This window comes from Staurois parvus, unplaced genomic scaffold (assembly GCF_062004578.1).
Source record: "Staurois parvus isolate SC_StPar_1 unplaced genomic scaffold, SC_StPar_1.0 ptg000138l, whole genome shotgun sequence".
Classification (NCBI taxonomy): Eukaryota; Metazoa; Chordata; class Amphibia; order Anura; family Ranidae; genus Staurois; species Staurois parvus.
Window position 1 is genome coordinate 2978831 of NW_028317934.1, and position 26433 is coordinate 3005263.

The 26433-nt window shown below is 41.0% G+C and overlaps 1 protein-coding gene across 1 annotated transcript; it reads right to left on the reverse strand.

The window, feature by feature from the left end:
* Positions 1-782: 782 nt before the first annotated feature.
* FSHB (follicle stimulating hormone subunit beta) lies at positions 783-24844 on the reverse strand. The gene is made up of 3 exons (XM_089673489.1): positions 24734-24844; positions 9006-9165; positions 783-4591 (listed from the first exon to the last, which is right to left on the reverse strand). Exons 1-3 carry the CDS (start codon positions 24751-24753, stop codon positions 4367-4369), a joined length of 405 nt encoding a protein of 134 aa, XP_089529615.1. The 5' UTR covers positions 24754-24844; the 3' UTR covers positions 783-4366.
* Positions 24845-26433: the final 1589 nt, after the last annotated feature.

Here is a 26433-nt window from a genome sequence, read left to right on the forward strand (position 1 = left end):
ATGGAAACTGAAGTGCAGATTTCACTTGTAGAGACACAAGTTTACATAATTTTTCGTGCGCGCTTCAATGTGTTTTATACACTTTGCAGATTCCTGCACAGTGTTGTGGTTTGAAGAAGAGAACAATTGATTTTGTTGTGCCCTTGCGGAACACGTGCAGAAAAACTACCGTCTCTGCACACTGGTGTGAATGAGGCCTTAAGCATATTATTTATCTCTAAAGCCTCATTCACACAGGGCATTTTTGCAGCCACATTTAGGGGTGACGGATGTTTTTTTCACTTTTTTTTTTACTGCTTCCAAATGCCCCTCCATGTTATCCTATGTGTCCATGCACATATAAACTTTTAGAACCTTTTAGTGGCACGGGCTTTTAGAGGCAGGAAAAAAAGAACCCTGCCAGTGCGTCCAGGAGCAGCAACAATGGGCAGAAAAAAAGTTTGATGCTTCTAAAGACTGCTAAATGTGGCAAAATGTGCTTGAGCATTTATTCATTTCAATTATTCTGGCCAATTAAATCAATTAGTGCCCAAGAGCTTAATACCTGTAAAAGCTCCTAAAAGTTTGTAAAAGCTTTAGCCACATTTACAAGCATCAGGCATTTTTTTCTGCAAAAATGCTGCTGGCTTGTAGGAGAGTTAAAAAAAAGTCCTGTGTGCATGAGGTCTAAATAAAAACTGAAAAAAGGGAATCGGTGAACAGAGAGCATAGCTGAAAAACACAAAACCAAAATAATCCCAAACACTCATATTAACTTAAAAAGACATCAACAGAAGGCATAACACAGTAAATACATCTTTATTGCACCTTCAGAAACCTTTTCATAAAAATTTCAAAGCTTTTGCCATATTACATTTAGCACACAAGTTTACAGATAACATACAGAGACAAAGAGAATATCCTCAAATGTACATCATAATAGATGTTGGGACAATCAGTTATTGGTAGTATTTACAGTTACAAGAAAAATCAACCACACGGGGACACAGACATTAGTAAAATCCTAAATGAGTGTTGGAGGGCTGGATCCAAAGGAAGGTATGTTCAGATGTGATGTCCAGTTTTAGGAGGCAGGTGTCTATCATACAGGGTATCCCTATGGTTCCCACAGTGATGATGAGAATGCTGCACTTTTGTAATAAGTCCAGTACCTATTTATTCATTTTGATAAAAGATTGGTAGGTAAAATGCATTTTGGGGGCTTACAATTCCCCCTTCATCAAGGCTTGGATGATGGTGGTGATAGGAGTAGGGTTGCCACCTCATCCCTTTAAAACCAAACATATTAATTACACAGGTTCTGAGGCTAATTTAATGCAGATAAGGCACTAAGTGAGTTTAATTGCCACCTTAATCAGCTACAGAACCTGTGTAATTAATATGTGTTCAGTTTTAAAGGGATGATGTGGCAACCCTAGATAGGAGAAGATACTAGACAGTAAATGCAAAGAATCAAGGATTGCAATGACAATGCGGGGGACAGTATGACAGTGGCTGTTAGAATTCTTGATTCTTTGCATTCATTTTCCAGTGTCTTCTCCTATTGCCACTAGCATCCAAGTCTTGATGAAGAGATACTTGTGAGCCCCCGAAATGTGTTGGCTTTTACCCTCTGATCTTTTTATCAAGATTAATAAAGTTATACTGGACTCATTACAAATGTGTGGTGATCTCATCTTTTACATTTACTTTGAGCAGCAAAATCCTGACAGAAGTTCTAAAATGTCCAGTTTCTACTGCTGCCGGAGTCCCTATCAGGAGCATTTACCCTCACACCCTGTTCTGTGAAGAGGTGTTAACTTGCCTCCTGTTCCATTAAACAGACAGGAAGTAAGGAGGCGTCTCCAAAATAGATTCTATCAGAAACAACAATATCCAATCAGTTTTGCCTGGAACAGACCTTCAAATGCTCAATTGTCAATTTAGACTAAACTATCATAGCTGGACAAGAGCTACAGAGCCACGCCTGGGCACTGACCTGTCCTATTACAGTGCCATTAAACCTTCTATTAAACAACCGCATGGAGCATAGTTCAGAGGGACATGATCTTGTAACTACTGACATGACTTGGGACTAATGAAATTCAGAGACATATTGCAGCATGGCACATGAGAAGAGGTAAACATCTAAATATATATATTCTATATAGCACATACATTACAGCATAAATACTGTATTTCAACATTCCTGTATATATTTTTCTACCAAGCAATTTGTTTAAGTGATAAAATGAAAAACAGAGGGGCAAGGGTTTAATATATTGTTCTATTTAGGTTACATGTGATTGGGGCTTATTTGTAAAGGAAAGTAGATATCACTATACAACGCTAGGTTACTCCATAGTGCAGCATTTAAACAGCCACCTCACAAATTCTAAGCCATGGTGTAAGCCCTGCTGTGGTAGCTCATGGAGTTCTGTATGCTTTAATGGATAGGTCCACCTTTTAAAAAAATAAATACATAAATACACATTTTTTTGCAGGTATAAAAATGTGCATTTATTATCTTTAACTTGAAGCCTGGAAAGCATTACACATGTGATCAGATTGTGGGTGCCATGCAGGACTCCTACAGACTTGCTCATACAGGCCGGCAGATACACACTGACAGGAAGAGACAATGAACTACCACAGCGCTGAACAGCGCGATGGTAGTTCATTGAGAACTACAAGTCAACAGCCGCATAGGCTGTCAGAACTTGTAGATTCCCATTGCACGGCCATGTTTTTTTAAAAATAGTGACAGCAAGCGGGGGGAAGAAGATCTCCCTCTTGCTGTCGTTAGATGCAGTGGAGAAGGCAGCGGCTGCAGGAGTGGGGATATGTTACATGTTTCACCCTAAAAACAGGTGTAACATGTTCCTAAAAGTGAACCTGTCTTTTAAAGTGATACCAAACTCTGGTTTAAAAACAAAAATCAATTCTATTCTTAAAACAGAAGTAAACCACGGCTTTAAAAAAAAACAAAAAACCTGCAAGACAATGACATAATGTGCTTATGCATCACATACTAGCACATTATGAAATGCTTACCTTAGAATGAAGCCCTCCACCGGCGCACTGTCACCACTGACAGGGCCTTCCATCTTCATTCAGTCTTCCTTCCGGGTTTGCGTGCTCCAGCTGTCTGACTGGCCAACCCGTGATGACACCACTCCTGTGCATGCGCATGGTAGTTTCGGCTGTGGCTTTAGAGCGCATGCACCAATGATGTCACCAGCTGCATGAAGTGTGAATATCTCCTAAACAGTGCAAGTTTAGAAGATATTCGCTGTACCCAGAGGTAAGTCTTATTATAGACTTGCCTGTAGGTACAATTAAAAAAAAAGACTTTACTTCCACTTTAACTCAGAAAGGTACCTTCTCCAAGTTCACAAGTTTGTTTTTTTTTGCTGATGTGAAATGACTTTTTTTTAGAGGGTAGCTATGTTCATTCGCCATGATCCAACTACATGTAGGAACATAGCCACCATATCTTGCTTGCTGCTAAAATGGATTGGGGACTATGGGATTTGTAGTGTGCAAAGAGACCGTCACAAGAGCACAACTAACATGCACTCCTCGTTACAAACAAAAATGAGGGGAAAAGGAGAGCTCATGGAGGACATTACAAGGAGGCAGAAAAACACACTGAGAAACAATTTGATGAAAAATAGATTGCAGGGCCATTACGTAGTGGATATAAATGGATTAAATCAGAAAATAAGGATATTATTTATTGCCAATTTAAAGCAGCAGGGTTGGCCAAGTTGTTGCTTTATGAATGGAACCCTTCGAGAAAATGAAATATCTGCTTTACATTTGAAACAGAATTGTATTGCTTAGTAGACATAAAAACCTGCAGACCTTCAGCTGTTGATGGAATGTGCCTACAGCCTTTTAACATAAAGAAGGGAAAATATTAAAGCTGAACTCCAGGAATGATCTTTTTTTTTAAACTTCGATTGGTCCAGCTGCAGTACATCTAATTTTTCATCCCTCACACCCCAAGAGCTGCTGGAGAGGCAGCCTGTGCTACATACAGTCATTGCTGAAGTCTTCTGAGCGACTTGCCTTCTGTATTCTGGACAAAAAGGGTTGCTCTCTCGGCACCTTGGTCATTCAGAGAATATCTTGTAATACAAGGCTTTCTCTGATTGGACAAGTTGGAGAAAAGGGGCGGATGAGATGGGTCTATACCTTGTTCGATCAAAGAATGCCTTGTATTCATTGAAAAACATATAAGACATGTTGGAGTGTGTAGTTCCTCAACAGCTGAAGGGCTTTGGTTGTCCCACCTTAGTTAGAGGCTTTGGCATTGCAAGTGGTAAGAGAGACAAGTATGTATATGTCAGACTGGAAAGTATAACAGTACAATCTCCACTACTTAGGCATCATTCAGAGAACAGTAAGTAGGCCCCAAAGCCCTCACTGTACAATCAGTGGTTTCTGAATTGCATCGTCCACAGTAACAGTCAACAGCTACAGGATAAGTGTAGAAAGGATTTACATTCTCAGCACATCCCGGAATTTTCACTGTTTCATAAATGACCTCAGTGTACGTGCAGACACCTTGCTTCTCGGATGTTTGTGGGTACATTAAATTTGGATCCTGAAATGTAAGTGGAAAATATTTAAAATAAACAAAGATGGAAAATATATGCCAATGTGTATAGATAAACTCCAATCTGGTTCTTACATTTTCCTCCCTCATCTGAAATAATTAAAGCAATTGCAAAAGTTCTTTGATTTTTTTTTAAAATACCAAACATGTCATACTTGCCTGCTCTGTGCAATCGTTTTGCACAGAGCAGCCCCGATTCAGCATTTCTGACTTCTCCCCTCTGCCACTTGTGCAGGCTCGATCCTGAGCTGCACTGTGTGCATCTATTGACACACACAGCATGGCTCAGCCCCACTCCCGCATCACTTGATTTGATTGCCAACAAGATCGGGGTCAGGTATATATATAAGGGGGGAGCTGCACGAAAAAAGTCTTTTATCTTAATGCAGAAAATGCATTAAAGTTAAAAAAAAACTTTAGCCTTTACAACCACTTGGAGGGGAGATGTCCTCAGAATGAACAGGCTGCATGTAATCTAATTCTACAGAAATTGACAAGAGCTCTTTCTGACTCACTTCTCTCCATAAACCACAGAAGCCTGCCTCAGCTTTCCTCCCACATGACTGTGTCACATTTTATCACTGCCTAAAACAAAGCTAGCAGGTTATGAACACTGCGACTGATAGCTCTGAACTGCTACAAAAATGGAGTGAATTCAGACATGAATGAGTCAAACACTCGCCTTGTTTGCGCTATTAACCCTTAGCAATCTACTGAGGGCTTTTTAATATTTCCCCTACATGAGCCCTGTAAGAATTCATCCCTGTATTCATGTTTGGAAATAAGGGAACTCCACCAAGTAACAAGTGGAATACTGGGATGTATACCACTTGTGCATGCTAGATTAGTACATCATATCCTGGTCTATAGGGGTCATGATATTTTTTTAAATCATTTATTTAGCACAATATGCAAGTAATGCATCCAAAATCAGCGCATGTTAGTCTGTACATTAAGGGCCAGTTCACACATAATGCAGTGAATCAATTGTTTTCTTGGTATCCTATTCACACTGCAACACACCCCAGAGCTGGGAAAAATGGAGACATGCTATATATTACATTTTATCACAGTGCACTGGACGGGATCGCATGTCAATGTAGAGCAGTGCAGCACATCACACTGCTGTACGGTGACATGAATGAAGTGTCACTTCAAAAAAAGGGAGCTGTGTAATGCACTGTGCATTTTTGCATCTTCTATATTTTTGCCATTTCATTAAAAATTATCTGTCACTACCTATTTAGGACAAAGTAGCAGTTCTCTTGATGTGACATCCTCCCTTTCACACGGGCAGACCGATCGAGTCCGCCTGTCAGTTTTTCAGAAGGACCCGATTGGACCCTCCATCATCCTCTATGACATGTCCGTTTACATCTGCTGACATCCTATCTGATCCACTAAAAACAGACAGATGGGGATCCGTTCCCCATCCATCTAGCGCAGGGCATTAAATTTCAAGTCCTGAGCTACTAGCCAGGCCTTAGAGTTACTCACCACCAACAAACACACACAGAGACACCTGTACACACAGACATTTACATACACACACACAGAAACATGTACTCACACGCACATACAGACACATGTATACACACACAGACACGTATACACACAGATACATGTACATACACAGAAATACACACGCACAGACACATGTACATACACACAGACACATGTACATACATACACAGACACATGTACATACATACACACACAGACACATTTACATACACACATACATGTACATACACGCAGACACATGTACAGATACACACTTGTGTACACACACACAGACACATGTACAATTGTACATAGAAACACACACACATGTACACGTACACACACCACCACCATCCCCCCATAAAAAGTTGCAGTACTTCGTTGTTCACTCACATATCTGGGTACTGCACTCTAGGCAGAGAGCACAGCATGCACTCCTTGCTTTACACTGCGCTCAGCTATTGAGCAATCTGACGGCTCTCAGTGCCAATGACAGATCTGGCCTGAGCTCCGAGCCTGCTCAGCAAGATGGCTCTGGGGGAGACACTCGCCCTCACCATAATTTCCACTCGCCATTGGCGAGCAGGCGAGTGGAAATTTCAAGCCCTGATCTAGCGGATCCAATGGGAGTCATGTGTAAACGGACAGATGATCTGTTTACATCCGACCACCCATAGAGGAGAGAAGGCTGTGTCTGCTCTGCATAAGCGGAGCAGACATGGACTAGTCATCCGCCTGCTCAGCGGGGATCAGTGGACAGCTCCCCCACTGAGCAGGACTCCTGGTGGGGTCTGCCTCGTGTGGAAGGGGCCTTACTTAGTTTGCATCCCCAACACTTAGGGTGGGTAAGCTCCATGTTGATTTAAGTCTAAACATGCTTAATGAGAAACTGTTAGTGACTTCACAACACCTGTACCAAAATGAACAATAAAGTATATCACAACAGACTAATATCTCATATAAAAATAAATATTAAACAATAATTAAAGTCCCATGAAAAAGTCTCTAATAACACCACTCTGAAATGTTTATAAGATAATCTCTCTTCTCCAGTGCCAACCGTGCCACCACCGTTAAATGAGGAAGCCTGAATCTGGGGTGTAACGTGTATAGGTGGAAGGAGCTGAGCCCTAGAAGTTTAGAACTGATGACCATCTGGGAGAGCGGGGTGGTGAGACATGTAACGAAATTATACATTATATGCTGGCTTGTTTCTTACAGAGAGCATCAGCTGGAGGAGTGTATACTGTGGCATTGCTAGGAGAGGAGCTGGAGGAAGACCACAGAGGGTGTACACAAGTCTGTCCACATATTGAGTGCATAATGACCTATTAATGAGGTCATGAAGTGACCACTGTGCCACTTGACCACTGTGCCTGTGCCACCACCTAATGGTGGTGGCAGAGTTGGCATTGAAGAAGAGAGAAGATTTATCGTATACACATTGCACAATGGTGTTATAAGAGAATTTTTCATGGGACTTTAATAATTGTTTAATATTTATTTTTCTATGAGATCTTAGTCTATTGTGCTACACTTCGTTATTCATTTTCTTACTGTAAATTCTATCAGAGTAATTTACATTAATCTTACCTTTCAGTGGTGACCGCTACAGGACTTGCTCCCTTTTTTCCGTTTTCTCCTTTTTTCTTTTCATTTCTATTAATCTGTTCTGTTTTACACTAATTATCATTATATTATTAATGTAATTTCGTAATTTTTGGCTTTTTTTTTTTACATTTTTGGTTTTTCTTTAAAAAAAAAAGAAAAAAAAAAAAAGAAAAATCAGGTAATCTTGAAGGTGTGAGCTATGGTGAATGGCTAAGCCTACGCTTTGCAATTTTGCATTTTTTCTTTTTTCTCTTTCTTTAATTTTTCATGTTCAATATTGCGCCATGTTTTAGAAGAATATTATATAGTACTTTGAACTGTTATGTAGATAATTTGGGGTAATCCTTTTTACAGTAACATTATAACTTAGTATGTAATTCTTTGCTCTGTATTTGAGAGTCTCTGGAAATAAAAATTGGAATATATATAAAAAAAAGAAATGGCAGAATCCATGCTTTTCTTACAACAGATTTTCTTTAACAGCTGTGAGCCCTTAGTAGACTTAATATGACCAATTTCTTTATATGGATAAAATGAAAAATAATTGACTGTATTTGATCAAGCCACCAAGTAAAGTGGAACTAAACCTAAGTTCTTGAAAATTGTGAGCAGGCAGCAGGGTTTATTTACTAAAGCTGGAGAGTGCAAAATCACTTCTGCATAGACACCAGTCAGCTTCTAGGTTTTATCGCCAAAGCTTAACTGAACAAGCTGAGGTTAGAAACGGATTGGTTTCTATGTGGAGGTGACCCTGATTTTGCACTCTCCAGCTTTAGTAAATGAACCTCGCTATGTCTCTTCTACAAAAATACACTTATCTGTCTGCACATGCACAGCTCAGAGTGTATTCCCATGATTCTCCGGATGTGCTGCAATGCCTGACTCCTGTGCACATGCGCAGGATGACGTCACCCCCTACCAGCCAATCAAGAGCCTGAAAACCCGGCACCTGGAGAGAAGATGACAGTGGCTGCCAAGTGATGCAACCACAACAGAGAGGTGGAATCTAAGTATATTGTGAATTTAGTTCTGCTGTAACTATATAACCACATGAGTGTGACTTATGTTCCTACAGCCACGTGGTATCATACATCTTCTATAAGTATAGGCAAGCTCTTTCTCTACTACTGCTAGGAAACTACAAGGCCCAGCATTCACTGCTATCTTTTAGTAGACTGGGTGTCCTATGATGGGTAGTCTTCATTGTACTCCTATTCTGTGTTGGCCTTAGGATGCAGGTTTTGAATATAGAATCTTTTTTAATCTATAAACTCCTTATCACACTCACCATGGTGTGGCAGTATCCTGAGCACCAAGTTGCATTCACAGAGATGCAGGCTCCACATTCCTCCTTTTCCAGCACAATCGTAATATTAGAAAGCTCACAGGTTGCGCACAGAATAACATTCCAGCACAGAACCAATCCGTACAGAAATATCTTCTCCATTCTGTTAGAGAAACAACACAGTTCAGTCTCATGTACTTCTGAATGTTTAATAAAATATTTGTCAGAACTTTTAATACTTAAAGCTGAACTCTGGGCAAATATTTAAATTCACAGATGAAATACATAATTGAGAGCTACTGGACTAGTCAAAGGATTATTTTTTGGTCTCCCAGAAATGAGGTTTACACAGCTCTGCCACACAGTACAGCCTTACATGGTAATGGCAGGGATCAGATCTTTCTGTTTTTTTCTCCTTTAATTACAGGCTTCCTTCCTACCTCCAGCCTGTGACTGGCAGTGAAAAGAGTCACACCGTTGAGCTCATCCCACTCTCCTTCAGGCAGCATGCCCCTTGCAATGCAGCAGACCTTATTGGCTCCTAGAGCTGCCTCTCACTCCCCCTTTCTGAGCTTTGCTTTACAGGAACTGCAATAGACTGATAGTATGTAAAAGTCAGATGACCAACACCCCTCTGCCCAGCCACCTGTGGGGTACATTTTGCTTTGAACCACCTGTTACTTTATTGGCTGAATTGTGTTCAAATAACATACTCACATATCCAGGGAGCCCAGCATTGTCCTGCTGTGATTGGCCAACACCACACGTTGGGTCCCACGCTGCCATTTTTTTCCCTTTCATCTTCAGGATCCAGCTCTCTCTTCTGGGTTTTTGAAGCTGGTGTTCAGTGATGCACCCCTAGGTCCGCTCTTCTCCAGCCACTCTCTATAAGGCCATACGCCCCTGATGACGTCAGTCTGTGATGAAATGCATAGGGCGGGACTTGTGCTGTGTGATGTCATCTCATTGGATGCCGTGGCCATTTTGTTGGATGAGTAATGCGCATTTTTTGTGTACATATGTGAATGCAATAGTTTTGTAGTAAAGGTGCTTTTTTAAATTACTATACTATGGAAGTTTGTTTGTGGTTCTGTGAGGTGCATTTCCACTTACCTTGGGTAATGTGACCTTAGCATATGTGGTGATTGGGCAATGTGGAAGTCCTAGTGACATCCTTTATTGGCACAGTTGACCACATTAGACATCCAGGGGGTTATACTTATTGGATGGAGTGCAGAGGGCAGTCTGGTTAAAGCCAATGCCGGAGTGCTGGAGCCTTTGAGCGAGACATCTGTGAGGAGCAGTTTGGCCTCTCATAGATTGAGGGTCAACATGTTCTGGTAAGCAGATTGGCTCTTTCACTGTGGTGCCGTGTGAAATATTTCATGCTGACGGCTGTTGGGACTACTCTCTGGAAGTAAACTATCTCAGATTTTGAAATGTTATATTGACTTTTGATCATATGATTATTATTATTTATCTATTTTTAGTGCTGCATATAATTATACAAATACTTCCTGGGATATCTCACATGGATATATTCCAGGAGACTGCTGGAGCAAAGGGCACATCATGCCCACCTAGGTAAAAATGGATGGAGGGGCCAGCCGGATCCCCCAAAAAAGAAAAATGTAAACAAGAAAGGAAAGTAAACAAAACAAAAAATGTCTTTCAAGATTAGGGTTGCAAAGATGGTTTTAGTGAGTGAAGGTCACGTTTAAAGCGGAACTACACAGCATCTGAGCACCACAAACCCAAAATGTTATTTAATTAATTTTTAATATTCAAAGCAGTGAGAAATCACTTTGAAAAATCACCCCCCCTAGCATTTCTGGCCGTGGCCATCTTACGTAAGGGCAGATGATTCATGTAGCATTTACTTCTTGGAATCCATTTGCCCTTAGTTCAGGTATGCAAGCAGGAGGTTGTGCTTAGCTAAGAAAACCCCTCCTCCCTGCCTTAAAACTCCTGGGAAGTATGCCATCATTTGCCTAAGCATGGAAACCAGGACATAACTGGAGAAATGAAGAAAATAAAGTTTAAAACAAGTTAATAAAATATACCTTCCTATCTATTTACTAATGATAGCAGCATAAGGATTAAAAATAGCCAATGTTGATGGAGAGCATCAAGTTCCGCTTTAACTTCTTCAAGTTAAGTAAAGTAAATGGTGCTCCATGATCCATTTAAATTCATCAGATAGGATCAAGGCTTATCTACTACTGTAAGGAGCACAGGAAAAACTGCTCTCTGGAGTTCCTAAGCCTTCTCATAAGTCAGTATTTAATTCAACCCATCAGTATCCACCCAAAAGAAAAAAAAGTTTAGTTTTTTTTTTATTTAACTAGTTGCCTGCCGCCCTATAGCAGATGCATTGCTACAGGGCGGCTTCGCTGTGCAAAATCATGTAAACATATAAAAATGTGCACTTCCGGGTAGGGGGGCGCGCACGCATGCGCTGCCCTACTATTGGCTTCTGAAGATGTCAATCACAATGTCCAGGACTCAATGATTGTCGCTGAAGCTGAGAGGGGAGAGATATGTGTGTAAACAACACAGATCTCTTCCTGTCAGCCTGAATGTGCCACTTTCTATCTCTCTGCACAGCAGAGAGATAGAAAGCAGGTCTGCTTAGTAAAACAGCACACAGTACACAATAAAAACACTCCCTAACACACAGTTAACTCTTTGCAAGCCCCAGATGTTAACCCCTTCCTGCCTAGTGTCATTAGAACAGTGTCAGTGCTTTATAGTAGCACTGATCACTGTATTAGTGTCACTGGGGATGTCAGTGGTAGTTATCCAGTTCCCACTCAGTGTCAGAATGCCCACAGCCGTTCTGCTATAAGTCGCTGATTGCCGCCATTACTAATATAAAAAATAAATTAAAAAAATTCCAGTATTTATACCGCCATTTGTAGACGCTATAACTTTCCCGTAAACCAATTAATATACACTTATTGGGATTTGTTTTAGCAAAGACATGGAGCAGAATACAGAATTTTGGCCTAAATTTATGAAGAAATTTGATTGTTTAAAATTTTTTATTGAATGTTTAGCAAAAAAGGCAACCAAATACCACCGAAAGAAAGCTCCATTTGTGGGGAAAAAAATTACATAAATTTCATTCATGTACAGCATTGCAGGATCGTACAATTGTCAGTTAAAGTAACGCAAAAAATGTCCTGGTCAGGAAGGGGGGTAAATCTCCTGGAGGGCAAGTGGTTAATTTGAGCTTTCTGTGCAAAGATCAGACTAAGGGATCTTTTCCTATCTCTATAGAGAAAACAAAAAGGAAGGTGTTGATTGTGCTGTTACACAACACAGCTTAGCTACATATAGAGCAGGTAACACTTGGCAGCAGGTAACACTTGGCTCAAGGACAGGCAGATGCTCTCTATTGTACCTGGCAAAATGATGTGATAAGCATGTATGGCCAACCTCACAGACAGGAGAGAATCACAACCTGCTCTGGTCAAAAACTACTGGATCAAGGGACAATCCTTACAGGCCATTGCTTGCATGCTCAGACACTTCAATGACAACTGATTGCTAGAGAGTATCTCCTACCTAATTGCTATTGTGCCCCCTATGATTATTCCAGCACTGGGAGTATCTCCATGAGTGTTTTTGCCACAATTATTCTACATATCTACATATATGGCAGTCATACTGTCTGTCTGCTGTCATATAACTACATTAAATGTTATCCTTAAAGACCATCTCTGGCCAATTAATTTTTTGACAGAGTGGATACGAGTTAATCTTTTATTATTGTCTGTGTGCTCATTAGGAGAAAGTTTCCTCACTTACTGTCTTGGTGACACCAGAACAAGAAATTAGATGATGTGTTGTCACCTTTACTGAAAAATAGACAAATCAATACAAATGTAAAAGATGTTTTAACTTTTTGCTATTCTACTAAATGCATGTGTATTATTGTTTCTTTGTTTCCAACCAAGGAGATATTCCATCACTTCCTGTTCTTGTGACACCCTGTCATCAGACAGAAAGTGAGGCTGAAGCTCCCCAATGGGGATACAGACAGACATAAACTAATTCCAACCTTCCCCTCCCCCTTTGTAAAATAAATAAATAAAACAACTTTCAATCAAATTAACCTATATATTTTAAAGAGGAGATCCAGGCTCCCCCTACAAGTTAACAGTCAGCAGCTACAAAAAGTATAGCTGCTGACTTTTAAAATAAGGACACTTACCTGTCCCAGGATTCAGCAATATCCTCACCCAAGGCGATTCTTCAATCAGCTTTGGATGGAGGTGCCGGCATCTTCAGTAAGGGAAACCTGAAGTGAAGACTTGTGGCTTCACAGCCAGTTTCCTACTGCGTATGTGCGAAGCGCATTATGCTTTGTAAATGGTCCCGCAATCGTTTAGGACCTGTAAAGTGTTCCAGAAGGCAGGGGGGCGAACTTCTGGCTCAGATAGCCATGGAACATCTGACCGGAAGTGGGAGCGGGTACCTGTCAAAACCAGGTACCTGCCCCCCCTCTCCAAAAAGTGCCAAATGTGACAGTGGAGGGGGGAGGAGGCAAACAAGCAGAACTTCCCCTTTTGGATGAAGTTCTGCTTTAATAAGGATTTACAATTAGGCTGTATAAAAAAATATGAGTTTTCTTTGCCAATATATGAAATTGTCCTGAGTCAGCACGCTGGCATTTCAGACCGCTGCTTACACACAAAGTGCAGTGGTCTGACCCGCCTTCTGCACAGTAGTTGAACCAATAACAATTATTCTCCAAGAGCAGTAGTATTGATTGGACTATGTTGGATCCCTGGAAACTGCTGTCTTAACACAGATCACACAGCCAGATTTCCAGCATGTTGGTGGCAAGATTTCAGTTGAGGTTGGTTGATTTCAGTAGACAACAAATATATATTTATATTTATTTATTTTTTATTTTTTTTTAATACTTTGATGGCATACCCTTAATAAGGACAACAGACCCAAAAATGTACAACCAAAGTCAATCAGCCAACAATCCAATGAACTAAAGCAAGTCTCCAAACTTTCTAAACCAGAGGTGTCCAACTTTTTGACTTTCTTGGGCCACATTGGAAGAAAAGGAATTGTCTTGGGCCACACATAAAATACACTAACAATAAGGACAGCTGGTGGGCAGAAAAAGTTGTGCATATCACAAGTTAGGGATCACTGAAGTCGCTAATGTACCTATCTGAGTAATAAAATTTCATTTTTTGTAATGTTTTTTATGATAAAAGTAAAAGAGGACAATATAAAGCTAGTGCAATATTTGACACTGTTTTGGATAAACTAACGCATCACAATCTGGTTAGATGGATGTAGTAGCAATTTTCAATGAATTCTCAAGGTGCTCATCAGATATTTTGGTTCTAATTTTGCTCTTCGTGTGTTTTATTCCTGAACATAGTTGCTCACAAATATAGATGCTGCTGAAAACTGAGGACATGAATAAGGCGTGATTTTGAAAATTGGGAGATTTTTCTTTGGGAAGATAAATGTAAATGTATTAAAAAAAAAAAAATCAACATTTTTAAGTAAGTTTACAAATTTTAGGGGGTTAGAAAATGTCTCAACATCATTGGGAGTAAACAATGCCTCGGGCTTGATGATCAGTGAGAGTCAATGACCTAACGCCTGTGGTCAGTAGGAGGAGGAATCCCATTATTGGTATTAGGTGTCCGTTTATGAACCAGCGGTAATAGATCGCTGCTCAGTTCTCCAGCATTCTCAGAGAACACAGTTCTCCTGTGAATGCAGTTTATGAAGCAGTTCTCCGAACGAAGGGAGAACGGTCTCCAAACGCTGGAGAACGGTCTACAAACTCTGGAAAACGGCTGATTTTACTATAATCTCGTGAGATTACAGTAAAAGATCAGTTTACTAAACAGAGGTAAATTATCTCTGCTTAGTTTTCGGTCCCTCCGATTCTCCAGCTCTGGGCTGGAGAATCTGGAGGGAGAACACAGATCTCCAGAGAAGGGCTGAACATATTCTCCTTGGTGTTATAAACTGTGAATGACCAGAGAATAGCTGTGATCCTCTGAATCTCAGCTATTCTGTGTGTCATAAACGGACACCTTAGTGGAAGAAATAGTGCTCCACCATTGGTATTGGTGGTAGGAACAGTGTCCCAAGGGTCAGATAAAGGAAGGGAAAGCACCACATTCAGGCTCAAGAGCTGCAGTTTGGAGAGCCCTGAACTAAATGCACCACTTTGCCTTTCCAGTTTTGAGTACCAGTGGGTATATTTGTACACCTGCCATTTCTAGTTACAATAATAAACACTACAGCAATCAATCAAGAGAATGGCAAATGTTATGCTGACACACAGAAATTGAACTCTATGGTAAATAAAGCAGACATACAGTATTACCTTTATCCCTGTGCTGGAGGATCCTAGACACTGAGAAAATGTAAATCAGTCCCTTTTATACCCAGCTCTCACCTTGAGGATTTATCAGGAATTAAAATGTATCTAGTTTGGTCTGTAACTGGGATTAGTACCTGGCTAGACGCTCAAGCCTTGACAAAATTACTGACATTTGCAGCCCACGCAAATCACGCTGAAGACAGAACGTTGCCAAGGACCTGAACAAGAATTAAACATTATTTCTTGTTTTCTTCATTTACCCAAATACAAAATTTACCTGACATTTACCTAAAGCGTTTGGTGTGTCTGTTGGCTGTTTTCCTTATTAGTCCTATTGACATATGTCATCAGTTAAAGGGAAAGTGGATTGTATTGCCAATAAGTACATATATGGAATTTTTATTGCAGTATTTATTCATTTTGTTGTATCTTGTATGAAATAAAAAGATGTTTGTAATTATTCTAAGATCTTTTTCTTGAAGTCTATTGAAGGACATACCTTGTAGTTAATCTTAGACAAATTGGTTAACCTGCTGCCTTCAGGAGGTTAGGACCATGTCCAACAAAAGATGTTAACCATTTGCCCTCCAGAGGATTTACCCCCCTTCCTGACCAGGCCATTTTTTCGTTACAGCGCTGTGTTACTTTAACTGACAATTGCGTGGCCATGCAATGCTGCACCCAAACAAAATGTACGTCCTTTTTCCCATAAATAGAGCTTTCTTTCAGTAGCATTTGATCGCCTGTGCGTTTTTATTTTTTGCGCTATAAACAAAAGAAAAAAAAAAAAAATACAATTTCGTCATAAATGTAGGCCAAAATGTATTCTGCTACATGTCTTTGCTAAAAAAAATCCCAATATGTGTAAATTAATTGGTTTATGTGAAAGTTATAGCGTTTACAAATGGTGGTATAAATACTGGAATTTTTTTTATTACTAGTAATGGCGGCGATCAGCAACTTATAGCGGGTCTGTGGAACTGAGGCGGGCATTCTGACACTGGGGGGAACTGACTTGGTGTCACTGACATTCCAAGTGACACCAATATAGTGATCAGTGCTAATAAAAAGCACTGACACTGTAGTAATGACACTGGGCAGGAAGGGGTTAACATCTGGGGCAATCAACGGATTAAATGTGTGCTGTTTCACATTATGTGCTGTGTGTGCTTTCAACTGTAAGCACACTGCTTTTTATGGCTCTGCAATGCAGAGCCATACAAAGCAGTGTGCAGGAGCTGACAGGAGAGAGAACTGTATTGTTTACATACAGGTCTCTGCCCCATCAGTAATACTTGGCAATCACCGGGCGCTGGCGAGTAATCACCAGCCGGGTCCAGGTGATTGACAGCCGAGGCGGAGAATGTTGGCGTGGGTAGGGCGTATGCGTGTGGCCCCTACATGGAACTGCAAAATCACGTATATATACATGATTTTGTGTACCCGTGCCGCCCTGTAGCAGTATTTCTGCTTTAGGGCAGACGACCAGTCAAAGAAGAATTTCAGGTATTGGTATTCTATACATAGCTACCTTGGTCCAGCTTGGATCAGTGTAACTATGTAAATACCATACCTGGCTGTTCCCCCTGAAAGCGGAAATCACTGACGTAGGCACCGCTATGCCAGTGATCTCCATTTGCTTCCGAATCCAGTGCCGAGCGGGTGATCTCCTACATTCTGAACACAGGAGGTTGGCTGCTCAGCAACAACACCATTCAGAGATCACTTGGCCTTTTCTGAATGAATGGAAACGGTTCTCTGATTGGACAAGATGGAGAGGTGGGGCGGTGACGTCATATTCTCCATCTCATTCAATAAGGGAATGAATTGCATTCATTTAGAAAATGCAAAGCGATCTCTGAATGGCTCCCATGCCCAGCAGATGACCTTCTGGGCTCAGAATGCATCAGGGCAGCCACTTAGCACAGGACCAAGAAGCAAGTGGAGATCATTGGAGTAGTGGTCTCTACTTCAGTGTTTTCCATCTTCCAGGAATATCAGCCAGGAATGGTATATACATAGTTATATTGCTCAAAGCTGGACCAATGTAACTATGTATAAAATATCTATACCTGGAATTCCTTTTAAAGCCAACCTACTATGTAACCCCACTTCCAACCATTGTTCCTCAGTTCTGTTAGCAAGCAATAATAAGTCCAAATGCAAAGAGTGGCGTGGCTTGTGTCTCTCCATTGATTTCAACTATGTCCCCAGGACAGAGATTTTTTTTCAATTTTGCATACATGTTAAAATCAGCATTTATGGATTTACCCAGAACCCCTCACCACTTGTTTGTTCATAGCTAAATTATCTTATGTTTTCTCCATTGCATGGGTAGAAGCCTTCTTATGCAAGGATTCACAGATCCAAAATTTTTGAGGTTTGGGAATCTTTTATTCAAACGGTGCCCATAGGTACTCAACAATTTATAGTACAATGTTTCCAATATACCCAGTGGTACCAAACTAGATTATAACCTAATGACCCTCCAACTGACGTTTTACCCTCCAGTTTCTGTGCAGCTCTCCATGGAGGCAATGGACTAACATAAGCTGCAGGCCATATGTACCACTGGGATGGACGCCTCTAAAAATTTTTGAATACTTACACTTATAGGGACCTCCTCTCACCTGTTGTTATTTTTGGATATTTGGATATTTTTGGTTGTTATTTTTAGCACAGTGGCTATATGGTTAGCACTTCCGCCTGGCAGTACTAGGGTCGTTGGTTCGAATCCCAGCCACGGCACCTCCTGCCTGGAGTTTGCATGTTCTCTCTGTGCCTGCGTGGGTTTCCTCCAGGTACTCCGGTTTCCTCCCACACTCCAAAGACATGCTGGTAGGTTAATTGGATCCTGTCTAAATTGGCCCTTGTATATGAATGTGAGTTAGGGACCTTAGATTGTACGCCTCTTGAGGGTTAGGGACTGATGTGAATGTACAATATATATATGTAAAGCGCTGCGTAAATTGGCGGTGCTATATAAGTACCTGCAATAAATAAATAATTTGATTATACATATTGCCTGGAAGGGTGGTAATTCTGGCGCCCATGGTGCCATTATCAAGTGATCTGTGATCCTGTTCATGCTCCTCTTTCCCTATGAAGAAAATGGTTCATTAAGTGGTTGGTGTAGGGCAAGGGTCTGCAAACTTAACGAAGGGCCAGTTTACTGTCCTTCAGGCTTTATGGGGGCTGGACTGTGGCCAGCAGAAATAGAAATTTTTCTGGTATCTTTGGCAGTAAACAGTGCCCCATCTTTGGTATTAGGGGGAGGAATAGCGCCCCATTACTGATGTTAGTGGTGGGAATTATGCCCCATTGTTGGTGTCAGTGGGGAGAATAGTGTCTTGTTTCAGCGGGATGAATAGTGCCCAAGGGCCAGATAAAGGCAAGTAAAGGGCCACATCCAGTCCCTGGGCGGCAGTTTAGAGACCACTGATGTAGGAGATACTGATACAACATCTGTGGTTTTACAGAATTCATATTGCGGATACATATTATGTTCACATGCTCTTCTGAAGATTGAGTGTTTTCAAAACGCGTTGAGTTTTCATGTGGACCAGTCATGTAAATACAACAGTCATAGTGACAGAATATGTAAACCTCATTTTACTGTTATATATATGGATAGGGTCACTTGTGTGTTCTTTTTAATGTTCGTATAAGAAAAGTGGACTTTTTATACATATTTTTCCTGGGTTACAAGTGTGTATATGCCCTCACAACATCCTTTTTGCTGCACAAATGTAACTTCTTAAATTTAAAATCTGTTTTACAATCTACTGACTGAGGCCTCCCCCCCCCCCTTTCCTTTACTTCTTAATTGTTAGACTGACCGCCATCCATCCAAGTACTTCTTAACCCCTTCCTGCAGACATTACACATATATGAGGCCCCAATAGACTAGGCTTTTTTTCTTGGGGCCGCATATACTGTATGTGTATCGCTCTTCGCCCTGGGACCACACTATTGCTTCAGGGCTGTACTAGGGGTACATACAACAACTACAATACACATATGTGGTATCACTGTGATTGTCGAGAGCAGAAGAATTTATTTTGTGTTGTTCTTTGGTGGTAGGTTATGGTATTAGCAGAAAATATACAACTACATTTTTAAAAATTAATTTTTTTTACTATTTTGGGCAGTTTTCTTTTGATAATAAGAGAAAAATCAGTAAATATCAATTACCATTTACCACCAAATGAAAGCCCAATTTGTCCTGAAAAAAAAAACAAGGTTTAATCCACCTGGATGCACAAAGTAGTTGCGATAATATGTATGGTTTTACTAACACAAGTCAAAGTTGCAAAGGTGTGCTTAGGCATTAACATTTGTTTTGCCCTTAGGCAGGAAGGGGTTAAGATTCACCATTGAACCCAGCGTTGCTAGTTTGTCACCAAACTGTATTAACAAATTACACTGTCGTTTTTATCCGGTTTCATTGGCTAAATATTGTGGCCACTCTTATTGTGCGACTCTGAATTTGCGGTGCTGAACTGATTGGAAAAAAAGGTTCCTGCGCTATTTTTTGTGGTTTCAGGAGCAGCCTGTATAGACATCTGTACATGAAGTTGCACAGATGTCTTCCAAATCGCAGCTAAGTCGAACTGACATGCGGCTTTGAAATCTTTGAAAATTTCAAAGTCAGATCCAGTGTGAACCAGGGCTTACAGTTGCAAGAAAAAGTATGTGAACCCATAGGGATTACGTGGAGTTTTGCATGAATTGGGCATAAAATGTGCTCTGAACGTCATCTAAGTCACAACAATAGAAGAACACAGTCTGCTGAACATAATACTACACAAACATTAGATGTTGCCATGGTTTAATTGCACATAACATGTAAACATTCACAGTGCAGGGAGGAAAAAGTATGTGAGGCCCTAGCTTAATGACTTCTCCCAGAGCTAATTGGAGCCAGGAGTGAGCCAACCTTGACTCCAATCAGTGTGATGATATTGGATGTGTTGCTGACAGCTGTCCTGCCCTTAAAAAACACACACCTGTTTTGGGTTTACTGGTTTCAAGAAGCACTGTCTGATGTGAACCATGCCTCGCAGAAAAGAGCTCTCAGAAGACCTACGATCAAGAATTGTTGACTTGCATGAAGCTGGAAAGGGTTACAAAAGTATCTCCAAAAGCCTTGATGTTCATGTGTCCACGGTAAGACAGACTGTCTACAAATGGAGAAAGTTTAGCACTGTTGCTACTCTCCCTAGTCGTCCTGTAAAAATGACTGCAAGAGCACAGCGCAGAATGCTGCATGAGGTAAAGAAGAATCCCAGAGTGTCAGCTAAAGACCTACAGAAATCTCTGGCACATGCTAATATTTTTGTTGACACATCTACAATAAGGAAAACATTAAACAAGAATGGAGTACATGGGAGGACACCACGGAGGAAGCCATTGCTATCCAAAAAGAATATTGCAGCACGTTTGAAGTTTGCAAAAGAGCACCTGGATGTTCCACAGCACTACTGGCAAAATATACTGTGGACAGATGAAACCAAGATTGAGTTGTTTGGGAAGAACACACAACACTGTGTGTGGAGAAAAAAAGGCACAGCACACCAACATCAAAACCTCATCCCCACTGTAAAACATGGCGGAGGGAGCATCATGGTTTGGGGCTGCTTTGCTGCCTCAGGGCCTGGACATATTGTTGTCATTGATGGGAAAATGAATTCTAGAGTTTAGCAAGACATTTTGAAGGAAAACGTACGACCATCTGTCCGCCAACTGAAGCTCCGCAGAGGATGGGTGATGCAACAGGACAATGACCCAAAGCATACAAGTAATTCAACAAAACAATGGCTGCAACAGCACAGAATACGCCTTCTGGAGTGGCCCAGTCAGAGTCCTGACCTCAACCCGATTGAAATGCTGTGGCATGACCTTAAGAGAGCGATTCACACCAGACATCCCAAGAATATTGCTACACTGAAACAGTTTTGTAAAGAGGAGTGGTCCAATATTACTCCAGATCGTTGTGCAGGTCTGATCTGCAACTACAGGAAATGTTTGGTTGAGGTTATTGCTGCCAAAGGAGGGTCAACCAGTTATTAAGTCCAAAGGTTCACATACTTTTTCCTCCCTGCACTGTGAATGTTTACATGTTATGTGCAATTAAACCATGGCAACATCTAATGTTTGTGTAGTATTATGTTCAGCAGACTGTGTTCTTCTATTGTTGTGACTTAGATGACGTTCAGAGCAAATTTTATGCCCAATTCATGTAAAACTCCATGTAATCCCAAGGGGTTCACATACTTTTTCTTGCAACTGTATTCCCCATTTTTTGTAGGAAAGAAAGGTTGTGGTAGTGTCAAGTAAATAGACACCAAATATGCCAAACCTCAAAACTGAATGTGCTTGTAAATGGCAGTACTATTAATAGGTGGACATTTTAATTGCCTTTTAAAAGCTCATCAGTTTGGAATTAACTATGAATGAGGGAGGGAGAGGGAGAGGGAGAGAGAGAGAGAGAGAGAGAGAGAGGGGGAGAGAGGGAGAGAGGGAGAGGGAGAGAGGGAGATAGAGAGAGAGAGAGTATTTTATGTTTTTTTTTTTCTTTGTAATGTTATTTTTTAAAATTATATTTTACATATAATAAAGGCAGGGCAGCATGACATGAGCTAAAGCCCTGGTTTACACTGATGCGGTGTGGCACATCGCATGTCATTCTCACAGAAACCGCACGGCATTCCTGCGTAAATCACCTGTGATTTTTCTGCAGTGCAATTTGAGCCATACATTTTGTATGACTTAAATCACACAGCATCCACACAAAATTAATGTAGGACCCTTTTCTTGTCCTCCCCAGAATAGGATCGCATGGGTGTACACACCCATGCGATACGATTCTGCACATTGCACAACTTTTTGTGAATTTCAGGGTGTTGTTAACTGAAAATACACACCTCCAGCGGTTCGCATGAAGAGGATGCGATTATGATGCGGTTCCGAAATTGCACAGAAACCGGTGTGAATTCCGCACCACATCAGTGAGAACCAGAGCTTAGGATGAAGGTCCGCTTTAACAGACCTCAGAGACGAAATATGGGAAGTTCGTAGTTAGGGGTTTATATACATTTATCCTGTTGTGTCCAATGTTTCTAGTAGTTTTCTGCTAATAAAGTTTACTTTGCGTTTGTGTACCCTAAATAAAGTAATACACATATTTACCTACTAGTAGGCGGTCGTAAGCTCCTTATTTCCTTCAAAAGCAATTACCGCAAATACAATACATTACACATATAAATATCAATAAAACCATTTAAATGGTGTTTACTTTAAGGCATCATTGCTTTAAACATGAGGTTCTAATACCCCATTTGTGGAGAGAGGGTGGGGCAGTGGTCAAGGCCAAAAATTACTAGGAGCGATCTTATGCATAATGAATGAAGGAGAAAAAAATGTATTGAACTTTGCTGACTTTAAGAATGCTAGATCTCTAAATATATTACTGGAAACAGTTTGCTGCTTTATGTATTACAGACGGTCTCTGTATCATTTGCCTTCATTTTATAGCTCCTTTTTAGGCCCCATTCACACTTTGGCGTCCTAGGAACATGTGCAGAAACACACCTACGTTCCCAGAAATGTGCAAAATACACGCCAAAGCGTTCATCGGCCTTGTGGTGCCATTCATTTTTAGCGACACTCCAAACACGGGTAGCAGTTGCTTGTTTGTTGCACGACAAAGTGTGGGAAAGACGCACAAAAACGTATACAGCAAAACGCGCTCGGCTCACTACCAAAAAAAGGTACATGAGCTGCTTTGGGAGGCTTGTCACATGTATGGGGAATCATCCAAGTGAATGCTGTTGCATGACAAATCTGCCAAAAGAATTTGGGAAAAGAAAGCGACGCATTGCAAAGGTATGAATGCAGCCTTGGTGATGCCTTTTACTCTAAACATCTGAGAAATACAGAGAAACAATCTAGTTTAACCACTTGCCCTCCAGAGGATTTACCCCCCTTCCTGACCAGGCCATTTTTTGCGATACGGCACTGCGTTATTTTAACTGACAAATGCGCGGTCACGGAACACTGTACATAAATTAATGTCATTTGTTCCCCACAAATAGAGTTTTCTTTCGGTGGTATTTGATCACCTCTGCATTTTTTATTTTTTGCACCATAAACAAAAAAAGGCTGACAATTTTGAAAAAAAAAAAATTATTTTGACTTTTTCCTATAAAACATAGGCAATAAAAAATGTGAAAAATCAAATTTCTTCATAAATGTAGGCCAAAATGTATTCTGCTACATGTCTTTGCTAAAACAAATCCCGATACGTGTAAATTAATTGGTATATATACTGGAAATTTGATTTTTTTTATACTAGTAATGGCATTGATCAGCGACTTATAGCGGGACTGCGGCGGGCATTCTGACACTGGTGGGGAACTGACTAACTGCCACTGACTTCCCTATTGACACTAAGGCCCCTCTCACACGGGCGGTTAGACTTCAGCTTTTAGCTGCAGTTGGAGAAACTTATTTACCTCAGCTAAATGCAGACAATGCATCCCTATGGGTCTGTTCACACACTGGGTTTAGCAACGTTTTCATAACATACGGTTTGATGTGTTTAGGAAAAATAAAGTTGACAGTGTCCAGGAGCGATGTACCGCAGCTATCTGTACATAAACACAGTTCATTGCAGTACAAAGAAAAAACAAGTAAACAGTTGCTATAAAAAAGGCAAGAATTTACTACTGCAGCTAAGAGCAGCCGCATATAAGCGCACGTAAACGCATGGCATCGCAGAGAAACACAATGTACAAACACAAGTGACCTCTGTGCCAGGAATGTTGGAATTGCAAAATAAAAAAACATGCTTTTACAAGCGGCAGAACAACCTCCCGTGGGAAAGAGGCCTAATACAGGGATCAGTGCTAAGAAAAAGCACTGACACTGTACTAATGACACTGGGCAGGAAGGGGTTAACATCTGGGGCGATCAAAGGGTTAACTGTGTACTGTGTGTGTTATGCTGTGTGCACTGTGTTGTGTGTTACTATGGAGACACGCTGTGCAGAGAGATACAAAACAGCAGTCCATGCTGACAGGAGAGAGACCTGTGTTGTTTATACTCAGGTCTCTCCCCTGTCAGCTTTCCCCGACGATCAGTCACTGAGTGCTGGCCGGGACCCAATGACTGACATCCTTAGCCGCCAATAGCGGCATGGGCAGGGCGACGTGCGTGCGCCCCTACCAGAAATGTATATATACGTGATTCTGCGCAGCCCTGCTGCAGTAGTTCTGCTATAGGGTGGAGGGCAAGGGGTTAATAAACGGCAAGTCCACCCAAAAACTTATATTTAAAGGGGAACAAAACTCACCTCCACTCTCTTGCTGGCATCACATCGCCTCCTCACTACCTATTAAACACCTCTGAAAAGCGATTTGAGGGTGGATCGCCAAGCCATATAGATACCAGGACACTGGATTCTGTAACAAAATAAATGTATTGGTAAATACGGCCAATAAATAACTAAGAAATGCAGCCAGGCTGACTTATAGACACCGGTCAGTACTGGAACTGCCCTTAGTAACCAGACCTCTGGTTGCTATGGTAACCATTCTACATTTGCTCCCCGTATGGTAAACAAGCCTGTAATTACCATTACAACCCACTGTGATAAGTCCATCTAGACCTGTGTTTTACTAAAGGGTGGCCATACACACTACAATCTGATCGTACAATCCCATTTACCAAAACTATGTCATATGAGTAGAATATACAATACTATACAATCCAATCAATGTCTATCTAATTGCACAGGCCTTTATATTGCATCGTTGTTAGTACATCTAAAGGAGATTGTACAATCAGATTGCATTGTACTAAAAAAATATGAGAATACACCTTCTTCCTATATTCCATCAGCCACAGGAACAGAATTGGGAATCGTTTACACCAGTCTGCACGCTAAAAGGCATGCGTGCTAGTGTGCGTTTCGTTAGGGCAGTACCATGTGCAGTATTTTGATTTTTTCAGCTATATTAAAGTGACACGTCATTCAAAAAGCTGAATATTTACTGAATGCACCTCAGTGGACATCGATCCTAGATGTCTTCTGTGTGCTCCCACATTGAGCCTGTATTATTCTAAGCAGATCAACAGACACGCCATGACCAGTCTCCATCTCATCCTTACATGTCATTTCTCAGCTGTCTGCACCCTGACTGGCAAGACGGGTACCTGGTAACGAGCGCCTTCAATAGACAGGCAGAAGAACTGCAGGAGAGCTCAGATATTAGCTCCGTGGTGACAGAAGTCTGTACATCCCCGCTGCTCACAGACCCCGCCCATCTACCAACTGACGCAGGGGAAGCCAATCAAAGTGGAAGCACTTGGGGGACAAACCAATCCTGTAGCATACTGTAGATGTCAGGGGAAGAAACAGAGCTAGGAGAGGCTCCCATCCCAGCAGTGACCCCACCCCCACACTACACCCATGGGGGAGGGGGGTACCTCTCCTGCCTTGGCCCCACCCAGCTAAACAGCTCCCGGATGTGATTGGTCTGCGTATTTGACCGCTGGCTTTTAGCTGCTTCTAAATGAGACTTGTAATGAGAGAAATAAACACACCTCTTTCTATAAAGAATACTTGTCTATTTCTGATTATAATATTTTCTGAGTCACTGACCCGGAACAAGCCTGAAGTCAGTTGGGTCACAGATCTGTATACTGGTTCCAGGTCAGTAGTACAAAATACTGAAGCCAATGGAACACAATGACAACGAGGAGAATTGCATTTCACAAGGAGCAGTCAGCAATGGCAGCCTTCTTATTCATTTTATGTCAAGTTTTTTTCTTTTTCTTTTTAATCCTAAAACTGGTCCTATGGATTTTATATCTGCTATTATTGTTTGCAACATGATGATGATTAAAGATGGGATATTTTTTTTTCCTCAAAAAAATAAATAAAAAGAGAATAATAAAAAAGAGAAGAACACAAAAAAAGGTAATAAACAAATAAGGAGAATTGCATTTCCACAATGGGCAGTCAGAAATGGCAGCATACTTATTTCCTTT

Coding starts and splice junctions, on each gene's coding strand:
- FSHB (XM_089673489.1), bottom strand. CDS start 24,753: ATGCCAGCAAGAGAGTGGAG. Junction 9,166..24,733: donor ATGCCAGCAAGAGAGTGGAG/GTGAGTTTTGTT, acceptor TTTCTCTAACAG/AATGGAGAAGATATTTCTGT. Junction 4,592..9,005: donor CAGGATACTGCCACACCATG/GTGAGTGTGATA, acceptor CTTACATTTCAG/GATCCAAATTTAATGTACCC.